The sequence below is a fragment of the Peromyscus leucopus genome, chromosome 3, assembly GCF_004664715.2.
Source record: "Peromyscus leucopus breed LL Stock chromosome 3, UCI_PerLeu_2.1, whole genome shotgun sequence".
In the NCBI taxonomy this organism is placed as follows: domain Eukaryota; kingdom Metazoa; phylum Chordata; class Mammalia; order Rodentia; family Cricetidae; genus Peromyscus; species Peromyscus leucopus.
Genome location: NC_051065.1, coordinates 100,240,863 through 100,265,433, shown reverse-complemented (window position 1 = coordinate 100,265,433; position 24,571 = coordinate 100,240,863). Strand labels below are relative to the sequence as shown.

General features: G+C 50.8%; 1 protein-coding gene across 14 annotated transcripts in view; it reads right to left on the bottom strand.

Moving 5' to 3' along the window:
* Positions 1-10,180: 10,180 nt before the first annotated feature.
* Dysf (dysferlin) overlaps positions 10,181-24,571 on the bottom strand; it is a 242,916-nt gene continuing 228,525 nt past the window's right edge. For all 14 annotated transcript variants that reach the window (XM_037203840.1, XM_037203838.1, XM_037203844.1 and 11 more), the window contains 4 exons: positions 17,228-17,406; positions 14,694-14,803; positions 13,309-13,456; positions 10,181-10,428 (listed from right to left, as the gene is read on the bottom strand). In XM_037203840.1, coding sequence (XP_037059735.1) covers positions 10,390-10,428; positions 13,309-13,456; positions 14,694-14,803; positions 17,228-17,406 — 476 coding nt within the window. In that variant the 3' untranslated portion in view covers positions 10,181-10,389. The remainder of the gene's footprint in view (positions 10,429-13,308; positions 13,457-14,693; positions 14,804-17,227; positions 17,407-24,571) is intronic.

Genomic DNA, 24,571 nt, shown 5'->3' with positions numbered 1-24,571 from the left:
CTATTTCAAAACCAGCTATGGAGGTGCAAGCCTGTGGTCTCAGCCCTTAGGAGGTGGAGACAGGAGAATCCAGAGATCAAGGATGTCTTCAGCCACATAGTGAGTTTGAAGCTAACTTGGGCTAGAGATCTTGTCTCTGAAACAATGACTACCTGTTGCCAATGACAATTAAGTAGCCGGTGTGCACAGTCCATAACTGGCTTGGGGGTGGGGAGCAGGGCTCCTTCTAAGACCTTTTCAGGGAGATTGGCCTCCAGCTTCAGCCTCACCCCCAAATAGAGCAGCTCTGGAGGTGGAGGAGGTTGCGTTTCCAGAAGCTCACTGGCCTCTTCTCTTTCTTGAGGTTGTCTACCTCACATGGACAGGAGAGGGGATACAAGATGGAGCAGGCCTCTACCTGGCTTTGGGACTAAGGGTTGCCACAGCAACCCACTGCACTCCCTGGATCCCAGTCTCTCCTCCCCTCTCCCCTCCTCCTGTCCTCCATGTTTGGAGGTGTTCCTTGGGCCCAAGCTCATTCTTGGGGCAACCTGAGCTCTCAGGGATGAGGCCTAGGTTGCCTCCAAGACCCCCTCACATGCTGCCTTAACCCAAGGTGCTGCTTACAAGGCCTCCCCAGTGAGAATTTGACTCCAAGGAATTTTGGCTCCACATAACTCCCTGTGAAGGTCACTAAGGCCATTCCTTCCTCACTTTCCTTTCTCTGAACTTCACTGTCTCTAATGATTGTTCAAAATCCGCACATACACACACACACACACACACACACACACACACACACACACTGCAAACTGTTTCCACCAATCTATCCACCCTTTCAAACTCAACCACTACCCACTTTCTCTGAACCAACCATACCCATTCTCTTCACATTCCTAGGTCTGGACAGGAGAGGTCATCTCTGTCTTCTCTTGGAGAGGGAGTGCAGCTGGCTGAGGAATGTGCTCCCTTCCTAGACTAGGACAGGCATGAGCACAACCCACAGAAAGGGGACCCACAAGGGCAGTCTGACCTCTGGGGGACTTTCTCGAGCTAAGATGTTCCCCCAGGCCTGTCTGTAAACTAAGACCTTGGTTTAGGAGGGTCTAAAGACAAACGAGGCCCTGCTCAGCAGAGTCCAGGGAGACCTCTGGGTGGCTCCGCCAAGACAATATACTCCATCTGAGAGGGGGTGTTCTCCTCCCTGATGGGTGAGCATGTGAGCTGTGAGGCCTCACCAGGCCCTGGGGCCCCTGGGCCTCCTTAGGGAGCCTCAGCCAGGACTTCTCTGTCTGTTCTGTCTCCTCCACTTCCACACTTCCCCCATGCCTCCAGGCCAGCTTGTGAGCTGACTAGGGAACTAGGGAATGTCTGCCACTCTTTCCTGGATCTGGGACAACAGCAGGGGGGATAAGGGCCAGATCCAGCAGGGTCCCCTGCCCTGCCCCATTTTCCAGGCCTAGCCACGTACTTCCTCGTCCCCTCATTTCAGTAGCTGGCAGAGAGTCATAATTGAATTTGCAGCTGAACTGAGAATGAAGAAAGCAAGCACTTTACATGTCTGGGATTAATTTATCCCGGATGACGGCCACATCCATGCACTCTTTTCTGCCTGCGTTTCCAGCGTGTCTTCTGGCTGACAGTGGGAAACATACACACGCGCACGCACACGCACACACGCACACGCACACACGCACGCACGCACACACACACACACACTCAGAGGGAAAGCTCAGGACGCCTGTCCCTCTTGTGTGTACCTGTGTCTGCCTATGGTATGCCTACAAAGACCGTGACCAGACATACTTGACCCCACAGGTGGGTCTGTCTACAGGATCTGCAGCACATTTGGGGTGCTCACAGCACATTGTGAAATAAGGTCACACCTGGACTCACTGAAGGAGACAAGGGTGGGTAGCGGTCCAGGCTCAGATATCAAGAGGTGCCCCCAGCTCCTTCCCTACATCTAGCACTTCTTGGTGTCCTCATCACCCTCAGAGTGGAGGAGCCCCTCATCTTTCCGGTCTTCTTCAGCAACCTCTTTCAGCACCCAGAGGAGCCCAGAGCTTCTCTGCAGAGGCAAGACAAGCACCTGTGACAGGCTCGTCAGTGGAGTCCTCACAACCCCCAGGGAGGGCCGTCATTCTTCCCAAGGCTGGAATGCTGTTTGGAGACCTGTCAACAGGACACGGAGCGCTATGGGTTCCAGACACCTTGTCTTAAACCACCATGCCCCAGAAGCTCCGTAACCCGGAATCTTCCAGCTGGTGATTCTCTGGCCCTGGAAGAAGTGTGCCGCACTGCTGTAGCACTTGGGTCCCTGCAGTAGGGTACTCTCCCAAGCTGGACACCAGTGGGGAGGCTCCCAAGCCAGCCAGCCTGTAGAGAAGGTGCTCCCAAGCCATCCACCTGCCAGTAGTGGTGCTCCCAAGCTGGCCATTCTCCAGTGAGGATGCTCCAAAGCCAGCAAGGCCCCTGTGGGAGTGCTCCTAAGTCATCCATCCCCAGGGGCAGCCCCTGAACCAGCCAGCTGCATCTGCACTTCTGGAGAGGTCAAGAGGGTACTGCTCCTGGAGTTTCCGGCAGTGCTGTCCTTTCCTGTTCCCTTTGGGGCATCTTTAATTCCTCCTCCTCTTCTCTGAGGTTAGCCTGGTAGGGAGGACCAAGCAGGTCAGGGCGAGAATGATGTAGAAGGCATTTGGACTCACTACCCTTGTGTGTGTGAATGGCCCCACTATGTGCCTGTGAATGGTCCCACTGTGTGTATATGTTTGTGTCTGCATGTATGGTTCTATTCTGTGTGTGCTTATTTCCCCACACTCGTGTGTGTGTGTGTGTGTGTGTGTGTGTGTGTGTGTGTGTGTGTGTGTGTATAAAAATGGGCCCACTGGGAATGATTTTCTTGTAGACTTTGGTCTTTTACCATTTGTTCTTGTTCAAGTTTGAAAACTGATCTTCTGAAAGGTCCCAGGACTATTTGCTGAACCAGCACAAAAGCAGTTTCCTGCCTAGGCCTGAACCAGGCAAGGCACAGGTGGGTCCAAGCCCAGCATGAGGACAAGGGTTGGGTCAGCTCCTGCCCTCTCCTAGAGCAGAACATACCCCTTTAATACACACACACACACACACACACACACACACACACACACACACGCATGCACACACATGCGCATGCACACAAAGAAAGTGGAACCTTAGGGAAGCCCCCAGTAGGAAAACTGGATGCCAGGCCAGCCCAGCCGAGTGTGGGGCTTACACAGGGTGTGTCCTTGCTCGTCTCCTCCTTTTCTCACACATTTTGAGTGAGTGGAGAAGGCAGAGAGGAGCTGGGTCTGTCCACCAGGGGACCAGCGGCTTGAGCTCCGGCTCGCAGGTGCTCGGCCTCCCTCCTGGAGTGCTGTCACTGTCCTTTTGCCTGACTGCCTCTGTCTCTCACAACACATCAGTTTCTGCCCACATCTACCTCGTCCCTCAGAGAGGAAGAGAAAGGGACAGAAGTGAGGCCAAACCCAGCGGCAGGTCACAGGGAGGAGCTGGGGTGGGCACTGTTTCCCCAGAGCGTGGGCCAGGAAAGTCACTGTGTGTCGGTACCCTTCAGGGAGGAGGGGACTGGTGACCCGGGTGAGCCCTCACAACACCCCGGCTGTCACCAGCTCCCAGGCAGGGGATACCCACCTGGCTCCTCTGGAAATCCCGTAATCCCGCATTTATGAAACACGTGAAGAGAGGATTGAGACAAACTTGAGGTCCCCAGAGTTGGGGCACGAAGGGGAGGAGCAGAGCAGTTGCTCTGTGTGTCCAGTGCTTTCTTGGTCTGCTCACTTTCCTGTCTGCCCAGCCAGAACTGTCCACACCAGACCAGAAAAAAGCAGAAAACGATGTGGATTTTAATGTCTACCAGTGTGTGAGTGCGTGCATGTGCATGTGTTTGTACCTGTCTGTGTGATGTGTGTTTTCATGGGCACATATTTGTGGGTACATGCTTAGGAATATGCATATACAGTGTTTTGTATGTGTCTTGTGTGTGTATTTACATGTACATGTTTGTATATGTATATATGTATGCATCTGTATTTGTTTTCACATTTGCAAGGAGTATACCTATTTGTACATTTATGTATATGCATGTATGGTGTTTTGTGTGTTTGTATTTGTACTTGTGCATGTGTACCGATGTTTGTATAAGACAAACATGTATGTACACATGATTTGTATGTACATGATTGTGCTAATGGATGTGCATGTGTGTTTGTGTACATGCGTTTTGTGCATTTACATGTTTGTGTAGGTATGCATGTGTGCGTGTGTATAGAATCTCTCTTGAAAATCTTTAAAAACAGCAGAGGCAGGAATATAAGAGGTCATACCTTTGACTGAACTGATTTTTTTTTTTTTTTTTTTTTTTTTGGTTTTTCGAGACAGGGTTTCTCTGTGTAGCTTTGTGCCTTTCCTGGAGCTCACTTGGTAGCCTAGGCTGGCCTCGAACTCACAGAGATCCGCCTGGCTCTGCCTCCCGAGTGCTGGGATTAAAGGCGTGCGCCACCACCGCCCGGCTGACTGAACTGATTTTTAACAGGGAAATTTTTTTTTTCTCCTCACTTTACCACCAGAATCATCTCCAGCGTTGGAAACTGACAGGATTTCCAAACATAAAGTCCTTTTGAGTGGGTTCTGAGTCTGGCTGTTTAAGACACTTGAGGTCAGCCCTGAACAAAATCCCTTCAGTGAAAGAAGCAGAGGACCCAATTGAAGACAGAGATGTGACCCCAGCCCTGGAAACATGTTGGGGACTCTCGGGCTGCAGCCATCTCAGTGCTGTGTTAAGGAGGTCAGAGCCAGGCAGGGCGGAGCAGCAGGGGTGGGGAGGTGAGTCTCAATCCCTCCTGAGGCAGTGAAGGAAGACAGGGGACAGGGGAGGCCAGGGGACAGGGGAGGCCAGAGGCCAGGGGAGGCCGGGGGACAGGGGAGGCCAGAGGACAGGGGAGGCCAGGGGAGGCCAGGGGACAGGGGAGGCCAGAGGCAGGGAGGCAGGGGACAGGGGAGGCCAGGGGACAGGGAGGCAGAGGCAGGGGGGGGGGACAGGGGAGGCAGAGGACAGGGGAGGCCAGAGGCAGGGGAGGCCAGGGGACAGGGGAGGACAGGGGACAGGGGAGGACAGGGACAGGGGAGGCCAGGGGACAGGGGAGGCCAGAGGACAGGGAGACCAGGGGACAGGGGAGACCAGGGGACAGGGGAGGCCAGAGGCCAGGGGAGGCCAAGGGACAGGGGAGGCCGGGGGACAGGGAGGCCAGAGGCAGGGAGGCCAGAGGACAGGGGAGGCGGGGGACAGGGGAGGCCGGGGACAGGGGAGGCCAGGGGACAGGGGAGGCCAGAGGACAGGGGAGGACAGGGAGACGGGGGACAGGGGAGGCCGGGGGACAGGGGAGGCCGGGGGACAGGGGAGGCCAGGGGACAAGGAGTAGAGGACTAGAGGATAAGGCAAAAGGCAGTGCTCTACTCCTCAGGGAGGCAGACGGCTGGGCATGATAGTATGTGAGCCCTGACACTGGGCTGAGAAGCAGCCTGTTAGCAGGATACTGGAGCACCAGCCTCAGCTCTGCTGATGTGCTGAGTGTGGGTGTCTGGGAAGTCAGGGCTTTGGTACACTTCCATGTCCAGCCTCATGCCTGGGCAGTAAGTGCGGAGTGAGAACCTTGGTCAGCACCATGCAGGGAGAAGTAAGAGTGAGGGGACCCACCGTCACCCTCCGGGCATAAGGCACCTGTTCTGGCTTCCTTCCCATCACTGTGATAAAACATTCTGACTCAAAAGCAACTTAGAGGAAAAATGGGTTTGTTTGCCTCACACTTTCAGGTCACAGTCCATCATTGAGGGGACTAGAGCAGGAGCTGAAACAGAAGTCACGGGAGAATGCCACTTGCTGGCTCACACGCTGCTGGCTTATGCTCAGCTAGTGTTCTTACGCAACTGAGGACCACCTGCCCAGGGAATGCTCATGTCCATGCTGGGCTGTGCCTCCTGTATCAACAGTCAAGACAATTCCCCACAGGCCAACCTGATAAAGACCGTTATTCAGTTGAGACTCTTTTGGGGGAGATTCTAGGCTGCTTCAAGTCAACAGTTCATGCTAACTAGGACAACCTCGGCTCAGACAGAAGCTGGGCTAGACAGACTGATAGAATCACTCTGGTCAAGGAAAGCCAGAGTGGTTGCCTGTGAGGTCTGCAGTGGGAGATCAGAAGCCATAAAAGACTCTGGGGACACTCTAGATTCACAGGCAATCCAAGCCCAGAGAGTGGAGGAAGCTGTAGGTGCTGTGGAAGCTATGGACTGTTTACAAAAAGGCCGAGGAGCCCTGAGCTCTGAGAGCCAGGAAGGGTGGTAGAGGCTTGGGAAGGGTTAGGCAGTGCCTTTGCATGAGTTAGGAAAAGATACCACTTCCTGGAGGGTAAGTTATGCTACCAGGACACTACAGCAATGCACGGGTTTTATTAGAATAAAACACTTGGCTACATCTGGGGGGAAAGTATTGTAATAAATAATGTGTATAATATGAATTGGGAAGATGGGCAAGTGGGTAAAGTGCCTGCCACAGAAGCACAAGGATCTGAGATCAGAGCCCACAGCACCCACTTAAAAAACCAGGCATGGTTCTGCATGTTGGTAATCCTCATGCTGGGGAAGCAAAAATGGGCAGATCCCTGGAGCTCACTGGCTAGCCAGCATAGCCAAACCAGTGAGCTCCAGGTTCAGTGAGAGACCCTGTCAAAAAAAGATAAGAGCATGGTTAACCTCTGGCTGTCTCACACACACACACACACACACACACACACACACACACTCAACTCACACACAAAGGGTATGATGTTGTGGTACCCACACACACCTTATTCAGGGTGGTGGAAGTTTAAACAGGTCTCAGGGAGTGAGTGGAGCTTGGCAGCCAGGAAACACAACCAATGAAGGCTTGAGTTGTAGGGAGTTTGTGATCCTGCATGCAGGGCATCTGGCCTAGAGTCAGACAGCTAAGAGCTTGGCTCCTTCCCCTCCATTCTGCCAGGCTCTGTGTGTCAGCTCCCTGGCCCGGCCCTGCTCAATCCCAGGACAACTGTCACTCCATTTTCCCACAAGAATAAGAGGAAGAAGATGATGCGTCTCTCTGTGTGTTTTTATTTGGTAGAAAACCTTTCTAGAAATGCCCAAGGCCCCCTCACCTCCCCACCACCTTCCCCTGTCACAACGCCCCTTCCCAGAGCTGCCATTGCCAAGGACAGTGGCTTTACTTTGATCTGTCTGATCATAATAGGTGGAGAAGAGAGGACGAGGTAAGGTTATAAGGAAGAAGCTTTCTAGAACTTTCTATAAAGGGGGGGGGGGCCCAATACCTGATACCTAAGTGCATTTGAATCCACTTGTTGAAAAGGGATTTGATAAACAGTCCCACTGTCTGCTGCAGAGAAAAGCAGACAGTGCAGGGTGGCTTGGGACTTATCTGCCATCCCACAGTCCTGGAACCTCAGGCCATGCATGGGGATTCCACTGTGTGATCCTCTTCATCCCTCAAGTTCAGGGGCAGGGACTGTACGGCCCAGCCTTTGTATGGAGCACCCTGTTCTCCCCACAGCAGTTCTGGGATCTGAACCATATCCAGACCTTGCCACTGAGCAGGATGTGTGGAGGGAAAAGCAGCCTGGCTGGAAGCCTGTGCCTGAGCCTGCCTGCGCGGGGATTCCATTTCCTGTGAGGGTCTGTCTTTGCAAACCTTTGCTTCTCCCTCCTTTGGACTCCGATGCCTGCCCTTCCTTCAGTACACCTGGCAGCCCGCACCTCCTCCTCCAAGTGCAGGGTTGTGCCTATCTTATAAAACCTTGCTCCTTGCCTCGTACCAACCCCCACTCCCTGTGCATTTCTTATAGGAACGAGTGAGTGAATTACCTTTAACTTCTGATTACTGGGCCAGCCTTCTGGAACAGCCTTCAGACGCCAGCTGCCCAGCATCCTGTTGGCCTCTGTAACCTAAGGCCACACTGAGACATGAGTGAGCTCCCAGCCTCTGTCTCCAACAGGACGGTCCTCCACTGTGGTTACATACTTGAAGCTACTCTGATCATACAGGGCTCTCATCTCCCAGGAGAAAACTAGACTAGAATTACTTTTTTTAGATACATGGTTCTGACCAAGATCAGCCCACCTTTGCATCCACCCTCCTGTGTTCTCTTGTTGCCTCACATGAAGTTTAGGCTCCTTAGTATCCAAGGGTCTTCGCACTTGGCCTTTCCTTTCCTTCTGGCCTTTCCTTCCTCTCTGGAACCACTTGAAGTTCCTGCCCTGATGACTAGCTGCCTCTACTCGACTCTATGGTTCTCTCTCTGTCAGACTCTCTGCCCTGCTGACTAGCTGACTCCATGGTGCTCTATGGTTCTCTTTATCTGTCAGTGCTTTGAATGCCCTCCTGTTGGCCAGGACACAGTTCAGCCCTGTTCAAATGTTACCACTGTGCCCCCAAAGAAGGTCTCCCACCCTCCCAGTTCCAGAGCAGTGTGCCTCTCCGAAGCTCCTCCCCTTGAGAAGATGTTTCTTCAGCTTATGGGAGCCATATACAACTCAGTGGGAACAGCCTTGGAGCCCACCCTAGGCCTGCCACAAGAAGCAATTCAATATCATACATGTTGGCCAGACATGTGTTCCCTGGGCATCCATCCCAAAGCCCCACTCCAATGCTTGAGATTTGCTTAATGGCTAGTGTGGTCTCAGGAAGCAGCTTCAAGCCCAATTCTAGGAACAGGGCAAACTATAAACAGAAACCAACCCAAGGGGTGCAGAGCAGAGAAAGATCACAAGACCTTAGGTATGAAGCTGGATCAAGCCTTGCCTGAAGCCTGTCCTTTGGTACGTTTCATTTCAATGAAACCATTGAGTTCTTTTTACTCATCTGAGTAGATTTTCTATTACTTATCATCCAGAATAGAAAAATAAATAGTGTTCACAGTAGCCCTCCAGACCCTTTCAAAGCAGCTGGGAGACTGTAATTCTTCTTACAGTCTAGCACCTGGGGAAAACATGGACTTGCTTATTTACCGGATTTCTTTTCCTTTCCAAATTAACATTTTCTCTGTCTGCAGAAACCACCTCTGCTCCACCCTCCACTGTATCTCTGATTCTTCCTCGTCCACACCTTCAGAAATCCTCAGGACATCCTAAGGGCAAAGCTCCCTAACCCATCCTGAGGCCAAGCAACCTTCATCTCCTCTCCTCTGGTCCCTCCCAAGGCTACCATCCCTCCCGCCACATAATGGTGGACACAGCATAGACCCAGCAAAGCCTCCGCACTAGATGGGACCTGCTCAGAGAGCTCGCAGGCCTGTCCCTGCTCTGCTTTCCGGGTGAGGTGTGTCCCTGGCTCTTGGGCTCGGCCAGCAAGCCTTCAGGGCCTGACTGCCAGGTTCTCTTGGCTCAGCAGGAAGCAAGAGTAACAGGGTACCAGCTCCATCATGTCAATCCGGTGGCGCCTCAGCCTGAATCCCACAGTCCTGGGAGGGTCAGAGGAGTGGGGGAGAACAGGAGTGTGGGGGGAGGATCCCTCCAGGGCCCAGGGACCTGGGCCAGGGGAACCAGCTCATAGCAGGAAATAGGAGAAGCCTCCTGCTTGACAGGAAGAGACAGCCAGCATTCCCTGCCCTGAGGCAGAGGCCTCTCTTCTGAAGCCTTGGAGCAAAGGCTTCCAGCTCTGCGTTTTCTGAGTGCGGTCCTGCTGCTCTGGAGGATTAGTCTGGCTCCCGCAGGAAATTTCAGAACAACGCCAAGGCCAAGCTTCAGACCACAAGGAAAAGGTGTCTGAATCCAGGCCGATATTTTAAGCAGGGTGTGGAAGCGGAGAAGAGGGAGGAAGTGTGTGTGACAAGGTCAAAGTCAGAGGTCAGGCCACCCTCCCAGTCCGTGTCTCTTACCTGAACAAATGATAGCCTCCCCAGAAAGGTGAGGGTTCAAGCGGGGAGGAAGGGAGAGGCTCTTCAGAAGGGAGGGGACAGATGGTAACTGGCCACTGGGTCAGATATCAAGCCTCAAGGCCTCTGCCCTAGCTGCTTCTGCCTCCAAAATGCTGGCCCAGAACTGACAGCACCCCACTGGCACCCCGGTCTCCACAGACAACCCCCTACCACCCCCCAGTCTCCCTCATTCAGGGACTGTAGACACACAGTAACACAGTCTGGGGATCTGTCTGCTTTATCCTGAGATAGCCAAGAGTTCATTCAAAAGAGAGTCGGGTTGGGGGAGAAAAGGACGATGAAAACAGAGTAATCCCAAGAACTCAGGGAGCATGTGCAAGACCACCAGGCCCCGGAGGAACGGAGGAGCAGCCAGTCCTGGGCCAGGAAGCAGCCTGTGCCCCCTTCTCCAGAGTAGACATCTTCAGCTAAAGGGCTTCACCAGCTTCATGGCAGCATAGTTCTAGGAGGAAGACAAGGATACAGACACGTGGTCAGCCCTTCAGGGAAAGCTTGGGGTGGAGCTGTTCTCTCTGGGGCTGAGGAAAGCTGCAGGCGCGCGTTTGCGCTCCTGGATCTTCACTACTCGTCTGCAGCCTGCCCTACCCACCACCAGCCCAGGACAGGCTCCACACTCTACCCTTACTGCGTTCTCATCCATCCAGCAAAGCTGACTCCGGCCATTTCCACGGTTCCTAGCCCCCTACTCTCATACACGCCAAGGGGAGGCCCAGGGCTAACTCATCGCCAAGCCACTATCCAGCAAGTCAGAGAGTGGGGTGCGGGTACCTAGGACAACCCAAAACAGGGGCCAGCCTCAGAGATGGGTCACCCTCCACGAAGCCCTTCCTGCTGCAGGCCTGACAGCAGCCTCTGCTCCCCACCACTCCCCCCAGACGCCATGAAAACACACAACACAACACAGGGCTCTTAATTGGGACAGTATGTTCTCCAGCGCCGGCCTGGAAAGCCAACCCTGGAAACAAAGCCGGCCCTCCTTCCCCGCCAAATCGCTTCTGCCGCCCCAGTCTGGCCCCGCTCCCAGCAGGCTCAGAGGGGCCAGAGGAGTCAGAAGTCCCCCCTCACCCCTCCTAGGGGACTCTCCAAGACCGTGGGGGTGGTCTGACAAGACGGGTGCCCTGCACTGGCTAGAACTGGCTGAAAGCAGGTGAGCTGACGGGCCCCGCCTTCATGAAAGAGGCCAGGTGACTGGGGACTTGGATAGACAGAGGCGGGATTCTGGGCGGTAGCCAAGCCTGCACACAGAAGGTATATATCCCGATCCTGCTGGCCCCCGAAGCCTGAAGCCCTGGCCTGAATCCACCTGTGTTCCACATGCTGCTCCAGGAGGTCAGGACATAAAGAAGACGCTTGGGGAAATGAAAGGAGTGTAACTTAGCTACTGGAGCCCGGGCACCAGAGGAGACTCTCCGCTCGGTCCCCAAAAGTGTTCCTCAGCTGTCTTCAAGAGCCAGGAACAAGAAGACCCCCAGGCTAGATGGGACTGGCCTCTCTTCCAGCCACAGCTCTGAGACCTCGGCCAGCCACTCATGGGCCTCACAGGGCTGGGCCCAGCTGGGCAGGGTAGGCACCAAAATAGCCATGGTGATGGCACTTGGGGCACGCTCTTGCTCTCCAGGTCCTTAAGTAAGGGACTCAGCTTAACACGCAGCAGCTCGAAAACACAAACAAACCCGACCTGTGCCTATCAGAAACTTGGGGCTCACACAGTCCAGACCCTTCCACACGCAAGGTCACACACACAGAGGCTGGTGGGAAGTCGGCGGAAACCATGTTCCTAAGTTCAAGAACAATGTTCCATCTCCTACAACAGGGGGTTACTCCTTCCTTCCTGTGCTAGAGGGTAGCCTCCTGCTGAGCCAGCCCAGAACTCTGCATCCCAGAAGTTTCCCAGCAACACTGAAGCGGATGCTCCCTGGACCATAGCTGGAGAAGCAGAGTAGACACCAGCTCTGCCTTCTAACTCTCGGCGGTAATCATCAGTGTCCTAACTACTACCTAGGGCATCTGCCTCACGGCTTCTCCCTTGTGGTCCCCAGGCCCTCCCCTCCCGGGCACACACACCTACTCCCTCAAGCCACCCCATTCTCTGAGTAGAAGCTGACCATACCAAGTGAGAGAATGTGTCTTGAGTCGGGCCAGAAGAGGGGGCTAGACCTCTACCTCACTTCCCCAGCCCTAGCTGGCCCAACTGCCAGACACAGATCCCAGGTCACCTTTGGTGGCAGCTCAGCCCACAGGACACTGAACTTGCCGCCCACCCAGAGGAGACCTGACTCGGACACTGTATTTGTTGTCTGCCTTTCCTTAAAGTATCTCCTCACATGGCACAAACTTCAGCCCTCACAGCCCGGACCCACCCAGGACCTCAGTCAGTTTGTGCAGTAACTTCAGCTTCCTGCTCAGTCCAGCAAGCATGGCAGCAGGAAGTAGAGGACAGAGGCTTACCCCACACCACCACAGGCAGAGCCAGGGAGCTAAGGACCAAGCGGCCCTGGATGGTATGGCCGTGGTGGCCCTGGTATCTCTTGGTCAGATGCCAGTTGATTCCTACCAGATGAAAGGGACCCCAAGTGTGCACCCTGCCAGTGAGGGACTCCAGACGCATCCCTGCTTGTTCCTACTTTTTCCAAGCCCCCACTCTATCAAGGTCCTCAGAGGACCTAGCAAGTGCTGTCTTCTGTTCGGCCACCTCATACCTTCCCTTCCCCACCCAGCTCCACCCCACCCTTCAACAGGCTCCCCTGCCACCCTAGGTCCAAGCCTCCTGTTGTGCGAATTTCCCCCCAACTGATCTTGTTAAAGCTCAGGAAGCAAACAAAACTTACAAGTCCCAGGATGCTCCTGAAACTTACAAGATTCACAAGTCCCTCCTCCAAGGTTATTCCAGTATTACACAGTGCTCGGAAGAAGAGACTCTCCAACCAGTGGAGCTTCCTGTGCAAGTCATGCATGCAGGTAGCTCCAGGAATGCAGGGGTGGGCTTTTCAGTGGTACAACTGCCTCTGACTCTCACACCCTGGAGTAACTGCAATCAACTCACTGGCTCACCAGGCTAGCCACTTATTCACGTCTCCAGGAAGTCATACAACCCCTCCCCGTCTGCCTGTCCCTTGATAGTCATTCTTAGGCATTTTCTCAATGAGTAAGGATTCCCCAGGGACATCTTTTGTCTCTCTCTCTCCTACCAGTTAGGGGACACCGAGACCTGGGGTTCTGTCTCCTCATTGGAGCAGGTCACTGGTTGCCACCAGACTCTGGGAACACATGGAAAACAAGGGACTCCCCCCCGGGCAGCATCTCCCACATCAGGCCTGCTCACCGGGAAGGCGTAGACAAAGATGCCCAGGAAGAGCAGGAGGATAAAAAGGATGATGAAGAGGATGATGGCACACCGGAAGCGTCGCCACAAGATGAACTTCATGGTCTTGTACGGAGAGGTGAACCACAGGAAAGAGGTGTCAGGGCGCCTGGAGGTGAGATCCCAGGGGTCAGCAGAGCTCTTCTGCAGGACTCTCTCCTTCAGACCCTGCTCTAGCTGGGACAGTGGGTCAAACAGCCTGGCTATGGGAGAGGCGCACCCTGCCTCCATGCCCTCTGCCCCTCCTCCCAGAGCCTCTGCTGAGGTGATGCTTGCCTGTGACACCTGTGTCCTCGGTGCTGCCGAGCCCCATCTTCAGGACCCCTTGCCTGTGGACCCCTCTTCCCTTCTGAACCCGTACTCAGCCACAGACTGCATGATCGGAAGTGGGGCTGAGCTTCCAGGATGCCCTGTTTGGTGAGTGAGGGTACACTGGCCCCCAGAGAAGCCAGGCTGGCTGCCTCTGCAGACATGGCCGGGCTGGACATTGGGAGGATGAAGAAGCCAGAAAAGCCCATTGCACTCACTCGCTCCCAACGAGAGCTGCAAACCCCACCCCTGGATCAGTAAAACAGCTCAAAGAACCCAGAGAGCTTTGTGCCTCCCTCTTGGCCTTTGTAACATCAGCTGGCTAGCCCTGGGTCTTGGGACTTCCTCCTTTGTCCATCGGACCCCAGCACCCTGGGGTAAAGGTGCCTCTCCCTGCTCTCTAACCCCGCAGCATGGGGACAGCACCGATACTCCCTTTCAAGACCACCGTGGTGGGTGGTGTCGAACACAGAACTGAGTCCCAAAAGCGTCGTCAGCAGCTGCCCAGGAGGCTGGAGGATTTCAGCTGCTCCTCTCCCGTTTTTTTTTGTTTGTTTGTTTGTTTGTTTGTTTTTTTTGTTTTTTTTTTTTAAGCTGGAATGACCTCATTTAACTTTGGTGAGCTGAGTCTCATCTATGAAATGGAGGTAACTACCCAGCAGGGCAGATTCCAGGACACTGGACCCTAATATAGTATGCTTGACACAAAACCCACGGGAACAGCTTCTTTGGGGGCCTGTTTTTGTTTGTTTGTTTGTTTTGCTTTGTTTGTTTTTTTGTTTTGGATTTTGAGACAGTGTCTTGCTGTGTAGCCCAGGTTGCCCTGGAACCCACTATCTTCCTGCCTCAGCCTTTCAACTACCAGGACAACAGGCCTGCCCCTTCTGCCTGGCTTTGGACCTGCTTCATGAATTAGTTGAAGAGCCAGTGTTTGCTAGGGCTGTGTCCATGGCCTGCATCTCTCTAAACCACAGTAAAGCTATGTACCCGGTGCCTTCTAGATGGCACTGGCCTGCTTCCTGGGGCAAGTGACTGACCTTGGATCCTCTAGCTTCGGATTCATGTTGGGTTCATCCCGACCCTGGCCAGCAGGCCGTTCCTCATGTTCACTCTCTGCAACGATCTCCAAGGTCATTTCCAGCTTGCCCTGTGGACATCAATGGAACCTTATTGGCACCTCTGGACAGTGCAGAGCCAGCCCACAACAAACAGAAGGACTACACTGTTATTTTTATTTTTAAAAATACAAGGTTGTAGGGCTAGGGTCATCGTTCAGCAGTGCTTACTGCGCAAGCAGAGGAACCTGGTTCAATTTCCAGCTCACAGAGAGATGGTGATTCACAACCACCATACCCTCTTCTGACACCTACTGGACCCTGTACACCCATGGTACACATACATACATCAGGCACAAACACAGACACATCAAATAAAATAAGCACATCATAGTTAGCATCAGTTGCCTACTTCACACAAAATGGAATCAACTGAGGAATTGTCTAGAAAACATTGGCCTTTGGGCGTGTCTGTGGAGTATTTTCTTAATTGTCAATTGCCATGAGTGATGCTGTCCCTGGGCAGGTGGTCCTGGGCTGTATAAGAAAAGGTAGCTGAGCAAGTCAAGAGAGGCAAGCCAGTAAGCAGCACTCCTCCATGGCCTCCACTTCAGTTCCTGTCTCCAGGTTCTTGTCTTAAATTCTACCTTGGCTTCCTTCAGTAATGGAATATGACCTGTAAGTCAAACAACCTTTCCCTCCTCAAGCTGAATTTGTTCATGGTGTTTTATCACTAGTAACAGAAAAGCAAACTATGACCATATGTATTTCAAAAGCATTGGGTTGTTTTAATCACAAAAGCATTCAGAAATTAAAGAACTATATAAAGAAGGGACAGTCACCCCACTTGCTCTATGTGGAGACAGGTATTCCCTGCATTCTTTTTTTATCATTTTAAACTTTGTGTTACTTTATCTTATTTTGATTTATTTTTAATTGTTTGTGCGTGAATGAAGAGGCCAGAAGAGGGTAATAGATCCCCTTGAACTAGAGTTACAGATAATTGTGAGCCAGCCAATGTGGGTGCTGGGAACTGAACTGGGGTTTTTCTAGAGGAAGACTAAGGCATCCCTCCAGACCCCTGTTCCCAACATTCTTACTCACTGGAGCTGCAAGTGTGGGAGACACAGCACTGTGTATGCAGCTCCGTAGCTTTTTCCTTTGCAGAGACATTTCTCTATATAATTATACATTATTTAAAGTTTGGTTCCTAATGATTGCAAAGCACTCTATGGTTGGTTGACCATAATTTATTTAATACTATTATTTTGGCTCATTTTATGTTTTTTTCCAATTCTTTGAAAAGAATAAATAACAGCACAACAAACATCCCAGAACCTAAATTTTTATTTTTATCCAGTTATTTTTTGAGATGGGAGCTCAGCAGTGGGATGGCCAAGTCCAAGGGTATAGACATCTTTAATCCTACGTGGTGTGGTGCCCAATTGCTTCCCCACACAGTGAAACAAACCATGCCTTCCCCGGCCGAAGGGACTGAGGTCTGTCTCCCAAAACTTTACCAATGTGAATGTTTCTGGTTTGTTTGTTTTGTTAACCTAATTTAATAGACCAAAAAGCATCTTTTAAAATAGTCCTTTAGTTACTAGGAAATAACTCTTCTCGTGTGTAATGAGTGTCTATGCCATGAATTAGCTCTGCATTTAGCTGGCTGCTAAATTCCCTCTGGGATGTGTTTCTTAATGGTTATCACAAGTCTTTGTACAAGGACATTTTCCTTCAAGGGCCACTTGAGGGCTGGCCAACTACTCTCTCTAAAGAACCAGTCAGAGATTAACTTCCTCCCTGGTGCTGCTTTGGACTCCAGGAGAGGACTGTTCATCCCAGTCCTCTAGTCACCCTTCTCCCACCCACCAGAGCAGACCTCTGTCGGGCAAGAATGATCCCTGAGTGGGTCCTGCACCAACAGAAGAGGCATGCCCTCTGTCCTTCCAACAGGAAGCCCCAATCAGAAATATTCAGAACCAATCTCTATAAGGCCATTTATCCAATTCAACAGGTCTCCCCTACAACAGGAGCCTTGAGAGAGAAGGCTGGAATAGGAAGAGGGAGAAAGCCTTAGAAGAGATAGAAAAGAGATAGAGAGAGGGGGGACTGGAAGAGGGCTCAGTCAATAAAGTGCTTGTCCTGCAAGAGTTAGGACCCGAGCTAGATCCCCAGGACCCTCACAGAACCCCAGGCATGGTGATATGCTTGAAATTCCAGGGCTTGAGGAGCAGAGACAGGCAGTTTCCTGTGACTTGCCAGGCAGCCTAGCTAATGAATGAGCTGGAAGCCAATGAGAGCTCCTGTCTTAAAAAACAATCCTGGTACCTGAGGATTAGTACCAGAGACTGACCTTTGGCCACCTCCCCCGCCCCAAACCTGTCCATTCACATACACACAAGCATGCACATATACACACAGAAAGGAGAAGGGGGAACAGTATGTGCCGGTGCCCTGGGTTGCATGGGAGAGACAGCCCATGCCCTCCACTGGGCTGGAGAGAACGGACTCACCGCCAGCATCTTCTTCTCACCCTCCTCTGTCACGCAAGGCCACCATCCTTTCACTGTCTTCTGCTCAAAAAGGGACACAAACCATTCAGGGTGGAAGGTGTCATCCAGCTGGTCCAAGGAGCACTTCTCAGCCGTCTTGGCTGGCTTGGGCATTCGGTTGAGATCCAGTTGCAGGGAACCTGTGGCAGAGGGATGCTCTTAGTCGATGTAGCAATCACTGTCTATTCAGGACCACTCTGGGCGGGCAGATTCGGGAGCCCATTGTCACCTCTTCAGCTTAGCTCCACCAGCTCCCCAGCTCTTGTCCATTTCCTCTTCTGTTGACACAGCCTCCCGTCATCCATTCAGGCACGAGTATGTAATCTACCCATTCTGTTTCCTCACCCTGAGCACAGATGCCCACTTCTGCAGTATATCTAACTGTACAAGCCCTTCACATACCCATGGCCTCCACACACTCATCCGTTCATTTGCTTAAAATGATTTTTATCATGGTAAAATATATACACATATATACACACATATCTATATATAATATAAATATACACATCCATATAGTATAGGTGCCTGTGTGTGCGCTGCTTAGGTTTGTTTATTCCACTTGACACAAGCTAGGATCATCTGGGAAGAGGGAACCTTGATTGAAAAAATACCTCCATTAGAAAACACCTGTGGCCATTTTCTTGATTAATGATTGATGTGGGAGGGCCCAGCCCACTCTAGGCAGTGCCACCCCTAGGCGGGTGGTCTTGAGTTGTATAAGAAAGCATGCGCTGGGCAGTGGTGGTGCACACCTTTAATCCCAGCACTCAGGAGGCAGAGCCAGCTGGATCTCTGTGAGTTCGAGGCCGGCCTGGGCTACCAAGTGAGTTCCAGGAAAGGCGCAAAGCTACACAGAGAAACCCTGTCTCGAAAAACCAAAACAAAAAAAAAAAAGAAAGAGAGAGAGAGAGAGAGAGAGAGAGAGAGAGAAAGGAAGGAAGGAAGAAGGAAGGAAGGAAGGAAGGAAGGAAGGAAGAAAGGGAAAGGAAAAAGAAAGGAAGAAAGGAAGAAAAAAGGAAGAAAGGAAGGAAGGAAGAAAGAAAGAAAGAAAGAAAGAAAAGAAAGAAAAAAAGAAAGAAAGAAAGAAAGAAAGAAAAAGAAAGAAAGAAAGAAAGAAAGAAAGAAAGCAGGCTGAACAAGCCATAGGGAGCAAGTCAATAAGCAGCATCCCTCCATGGCTTCTGCTCTTGTTCCATGCCTCCAGGTTCCTTCATGCCTTAATTTCCTGTCTTGGCTTCCCTTGATGATGGACTGTAACCGGTAAACCAAGCAAACATTTTCCTCTCCCACTTGTTTTTGGTTGTGGTGTTTATCACAGCAATTAGAAAGCAAACTAGGACAGGGTGTGTGGGTGAGTACACAGATGTATGGGGATGTGCATGTGAGTGTGCATTTATGTAGAAGACAACGGTTGATATTAGGTGTTGTGGTGGTTTGAAAAACAATGGTCTCCATAGACTCATAGGAAGTGGCACTATTAGGAGGTGTGGCCTTATTAGAGTAGGTGTGGCCTTGTTGGAGGAAGTGTGTCACTGGGAATATCACTCAGATGTTCAAGCCGGCCAGTGGCTGCCTGCCAATCGGGATGTAGATCTCTCAGATACCTCTCCAGCACCATGGCTGCCTGCATGCTGCCTTGCTTCCTGCCATGACAGTAATGAATTAACCCTCTGAAACTGTAAGCCCAATTAAATGTTTTCCTTTATAAGAGTTGCTGTGGTCATGGTGTCTCTTCACAGCAATAGAAGCCCTAACTAAGACAGATGCCTTCCCTAGTCACTCTCCACCAACTTTTTCAATTTTCTGAGACAGCACCTCTCACTGACCCTGGAGCTCAAAGATCAGTTGACTGGTCAGTGAGCCTGTCTGCACCTCCCCAGCGCTGGGATTACAGACACATGCTGCCACGCTTGTTTCTTTATGAGTGTGGGTCCAAACTCAAATCCTCATTCTTCTGCATGGAAAACATTTTACCCACTGAGCCATCTGCCAGCCCCCACTAATTCCAATTCGGTGGCATTAGATAGCGTCGCGATGTCACATAGTGTCCCCACTATTTCCAGAGAGTTCTCATCCTCAAAGAGGAACTGCCTGCTCAGCAGTAACTAACTCTCTTGTCCCCTCAGCCCTGGATGCCAGTGTTATCTTTTCTGTGTGGACATGCCTCTTACAGTTACAAACATCTGCCCTTAGGTGTCTGATTTATTTCATTGAGCAAAATGTTTTCAGTCTGTCCATATCCCTGTATGTCAATATGTCTTTTACAGTTGAATCATATTGCCGTAGGGAGATGATACATTTTATTTTTCCAGTCATCTGTTGGTGGACATGAATCATCTTCCTCCCATGATGCCTACAGACTTCTGATGGCATACATGGGCCAAGTTCTCTGTTTCTCTTTTAAGACATAAAATATGTGATTAGAAAATGCAGTCTAGGGTGGAGAAGAGAAATCTGAGGTACCCAAAGGCAGTGTTTGTAATGGCTTAAGTTTCATTTTATAAAACCTGTTTACCATTTTGAATGTTGTTTATTTTCTCAGTAAAAATGAAATTTTCTTTTGAAATAAACTTTCCAAAGCCTTGTTAATAAAGGATAGGCTGATGCCAAAATATCTGTTTTTTAAAAAAGATTTTATACAAAATTTAAAGGCAGGGTCTGGGGAGATGGCTCAGTGGGTAAGAACATGTATAGGACCCTCCCAGCTTCCATGCTGGACAGCTCACAACCACCTGTAGTTCCAGTTCCAGCAGAAGCACGTGCCTCTAAACTCCACGGGCATCTGCATTCATGTGTAGAAACACACACACAGACACATATTAAGAATTAAACAAATATTTTTGAAAATAAAAATGGTAGAAGCGGCGTGGTGGCGCATCTTTAATCCGCACTGGAGCAGGCCAGGGGATCTCTGTAGTTCGAGCAGCCTGGGCTACCAAGTGAGCTCAGGAAAGGCACAAAGCTATGAGAGAAAAAAAAAAAAAAAAAAAAAAAAAAAAATGGTAGAAATGATTGTAATGTATCCTTAATATATAAAAATCTCTGAAGATCAATAATTAAAAAATGAACATGCCAAAACCATGAAAAAGAATCACCAATAGTATAACAATAGATATATTTTAAAGTTCTACCTCACAAACAACAAATACAAATAGAAAAAAAAAAAAATCGAGAAACCTAACAATAGCACGTGCTCACAGAGATGCTCTTGTCCATTATTAAACTTCAAGCTAGGAAATTCTAAGAAATAATAGCAAAAGCCAGTGTTTAGGCGCAGTGGTGCCCTAGTTCATACAGAGCACAGGTGAAACCTTCCTGAGCAGCAGCTGAACAAAGTGCTTCAGATCTGTGAAAACGTGCAAAGACTTGAGAGATCTTCTGCCTGGTGTGAGAAACTGTGAACCATGAGTTCAAAGATGGATGCTGGGGATGGGACCACTCACACTGGAGAACCTGAAGATGGCCAACTTCCACCAAGAGATACAGCCAATCAAAACAGGGTACATCTGCCTGATGGAATGCCAGGCAGACATTTGTGTGGTAATGCAGGTGTCCATGTAGATAGACACCTACTACGGTCAGGAGAGGACAAGCCCATTCACACACACAGGAGGTATTCAAGTATACACATCATACATGTGTATATGTATAAAATGTGGATATGATGCAGAAGTGTTCATTTATATTCATATATGCCAGGCTATCTCTGGATGATGAAGTAGGGAAAAAAATACATTGTTTAGTTCTATTTTTCTATAAGAATCCTGTAGAGAACAGATAAAATAACAAATTCAAACTTAGAGCTCTCATTTGTATACCCCACTATTACAATGAACTCCCCAAAGTATCCCCATCCCACGTGCCACAGCTGGCCCTGGAGTGACGGGGGGGGGGGCAGGAAGACCAGCACACAGGCAGGCAGGCATGCCCATCAGGACCTAGAGATATGCAAAAACACATTCCTCTCTGACTTCTGTAGACAAGGGGCACCCAGGAGGGCATCGGTGACCCGTCCAGAGCCCTCTTGCTGCCAGAGGACAGGGAAGAACTTGAAACCAGGGGTCCTGACCTCCCAGGCTGCCTTTGTTATGATTTTACTATTTGTTTCAAATAGTGATAAAATTCACATAACACGAAATACACCACTCTAGGGGCTGGAGATGCCCAGCAGTTAAAAGCACTTGCTGCCCTTGCAGAGGACCCAGGTTTGATACCCAGCTCCCATATGATGGATCACAGCCATCTGTAACTCCATTCACAGGGGATCTTGCTGTGGGATGGTCTGCACCCCCTCCTCAGTTTTAAGCAGTCATGTACCCAGAAAAAAAAAAAAAAAACGCCTCTATCAGGCCAGATACCCCAAGGTCATTGGTGGAGCAAATTCCCACAACAGGATCTGATGCCCTCTTCTGGCCCCTGTGGGCACTGGTAATGGACATGGTACACATACATGATTGCAGAACGAATACTCATTTGTATAAAATAAAAGCAAATCTTGAATTTCTAAAAAATCCACCACTCTGAGCATGTTCAAATCTACGGTCAGGAGTTGTGCTACCATAGACCTCCACCTAATTCCAAATATTTCCAGCACCTAGAAAGAAACCTGTCTTTTTGTCTATCAGACACTGGCTCCCCATGCTTCCCATTAGTCTACTCTTCCCTGCTTTGGATGTGTGTGTGTGTGTGTGTGTGTATGTGTGTGTGTGTGTGTGTTCATGTTTGTACAGACGTGCAGTTTGTACATGTGTACATGTACCTGTGCCTTTAAAGGCCAGAAATCAACCTCAGATGTTGTTCCTCAGGAGCTGTCCACGTTGTTTTCTGAGACAAGGTCCTTCACTGGCCTGGAGCTGGCCAAGTAGACTACATTGAGTCCCTAATGAGTATCAAGAATCTGCCTATCTCTGCCTCCCCAGCTCTGAGATCACAAGTAAGTGCCGCCACATCTGGCTTTAAAAAAAACCAAAAACACATACGTTTTGGGCTGGAAGCCAAGTCCTCAGGCTTGCACACCAAACACTTTGCTGACAGAATCGCCTCCCTGGCCTCCTTCCCCTCTTCAGATCTGTCGGGTGTGGGCTAGATGTGGAATTATGTAGTACTTGTCTCTTCCTCTGCCACTTAGCATGTTTTCAAGGTCCCCCAAATGGAGTCGGGAGCAGTACCTCTTTTCTTTGTGTTTATGAACAATACACAGGTATGGACAGACCACGTTTCATCATTTTCCCACTTTCGGTAGGGCTGTTACTAACCTGTTTCTCTCCCAGCATCCCCTGCTGGCCCCATACTGTCCACCTTGTCTTCATGCCTACCCTTCAGCCCAGCTTCCCGTGCCTCAGCTTGGTTTCTCAGGCTGCCCAACCACAGCCCTGTTCATTAGGACAGTCTCTGAGGCACAAAGATAAGCAGTGACCTGGTCCTCACATTTCTGGCCTCTGTACTGCTAAACTGGCATGACCCGTGGCCTCCCTGTCAGAAGTGAGGCCACCTGTGATGACCAGCGTACCCCTGCACTGGCTTCTGCCCATGCCCCTGCTCTTCCTCATGAGTCCCACCATCTAACACAGCTCAAGGATCACCTCTGCTAAGGACCCACTCCAAAGCCACCCTGATCTGACAGTGTTCCGTGTTACACTCTGCACGATAAGCTGGAGACTCAGCTGACCCGAACTTCTTGAGGGAAGCTCAGAAGGATAGAAATGAGACTTACCCAGAAAGTCATCAAAAAGAGAACTTGTCGTTGTCCCAAATCTGGAAGACCACGCGTGCTGGGATCTTGCTCTCTGTCTTGTCAAGTCTCCAGAAGGCATCCTGACCCAGAGTAGGATTAAGGAAGCAAGGTTAGAAAAGTTTGTCCACAGCCTCAAACAGGGAAGACCCTGCTAGCCTGGGAGGCTACAGGGTACAGGCTGGAGCAGTGTATCCCTGAGGGTCATGCCCAAGCCAGGTCCTAGCAGGAAGACTAGGAAGGGCCTGACCGTGGTCAGAGGTGTGACAGCTGGTTTTTAATGTCAACTTGCCACAGCTTAGAATCACCTGAAATAAGAGTCTCAGTTGAGGAACTGTCTAGATGATGTTGGCCTGTGGGTATGTCTGTGGGGAACTGTCTTAATTGTTCATTGATATAGGAAGGATCTGGCTTATTGTGGGTGGCACCATTCCCTAGGCTGGGTCCTAAACTGTCTTCCAACAACCTAGGAAGGAGATGCAAACTTTCAGCTGAGAAACCCGAAGCACATAGAGTGTCCAAGGGCATAGAATAGGGAGTGGAAAGCTGAGATTCAAACCCAGGCAGTCAGGTTCCAGGGTCCTGCTCTCAGCCCTAAACGGGGCTTTGCATATGTGGTCTCTGGGACGTGTGGGCTGCCAGAGAGCATCAGAGTGTACCCCAAGCTGTTGTTGAGAGGAAGCACGGCACACTGCTGTAAGTAGCTGGCACTGAGGCAGGTCCCCAGATCCTCCTTCCTACTCCTCTAGCTCATCCCCACCTCCAGGGCCCACCAAGAAGTTTCCCCTTCCTGCTAGAAGAGGACACTTGGCCTTGTAACCTCTCTCCCATAGCCCACAGGTCAGTTCCTTCCAGAACCAGGCATCTGAGAGATGTGGGAGTGAGTTGGCCAATGGGTCTAGGCATTCTCCACCTGGAGGACTGTCACTGGGCTTCTCTGTTCACTGTGGAACAACCTGAGCAGGTAGCATGTATAAGAAACATCCTGTGGGCCAACCTGAGACCTGGCCCCAACATCTCCTGGTACAAGCTGGGGAATTAGATCAGGATGGCCCAGGTAACCACAGGAGTGTCTGGCCCCAGATGCCATGGAGATGGTTAATCTTTCTGTGTCAACTCGACAGTATTTGGAATAACCTAGGAGACACACAAAGAGCTGTGTCTGTGAGGGTGTTTCCAGGAAGGTTTAACAGGGGAAACATCCTCCCTAAAGGAGGCATCATCTCAGGGGCTGGGTTCCCAGAATGCATAGAAAGGGGGAAATGAGGAGGACAGCTAAGTACTAGCCGCCTCCCCTCCTTGCTTCCGGTTCTGTGGAGAAGTCAACTGCACATTCCCCACACTATGGAGTCACATCACTATGTCTTTCATGATGGACTGTCTCTCTTTAAACCATCAGCCCAAATAAACATTTCATCCCTGACATTTCTATCAGGGACAGTGTTACAGCAACAGCAACAGTAGCTGAGGAGCCCATCAAACCTGCCATGAACACCCCAGCCTTCATAATCACACACACACACACACACACACACACACACACACACACACACACACCCCTCACCAAGCGC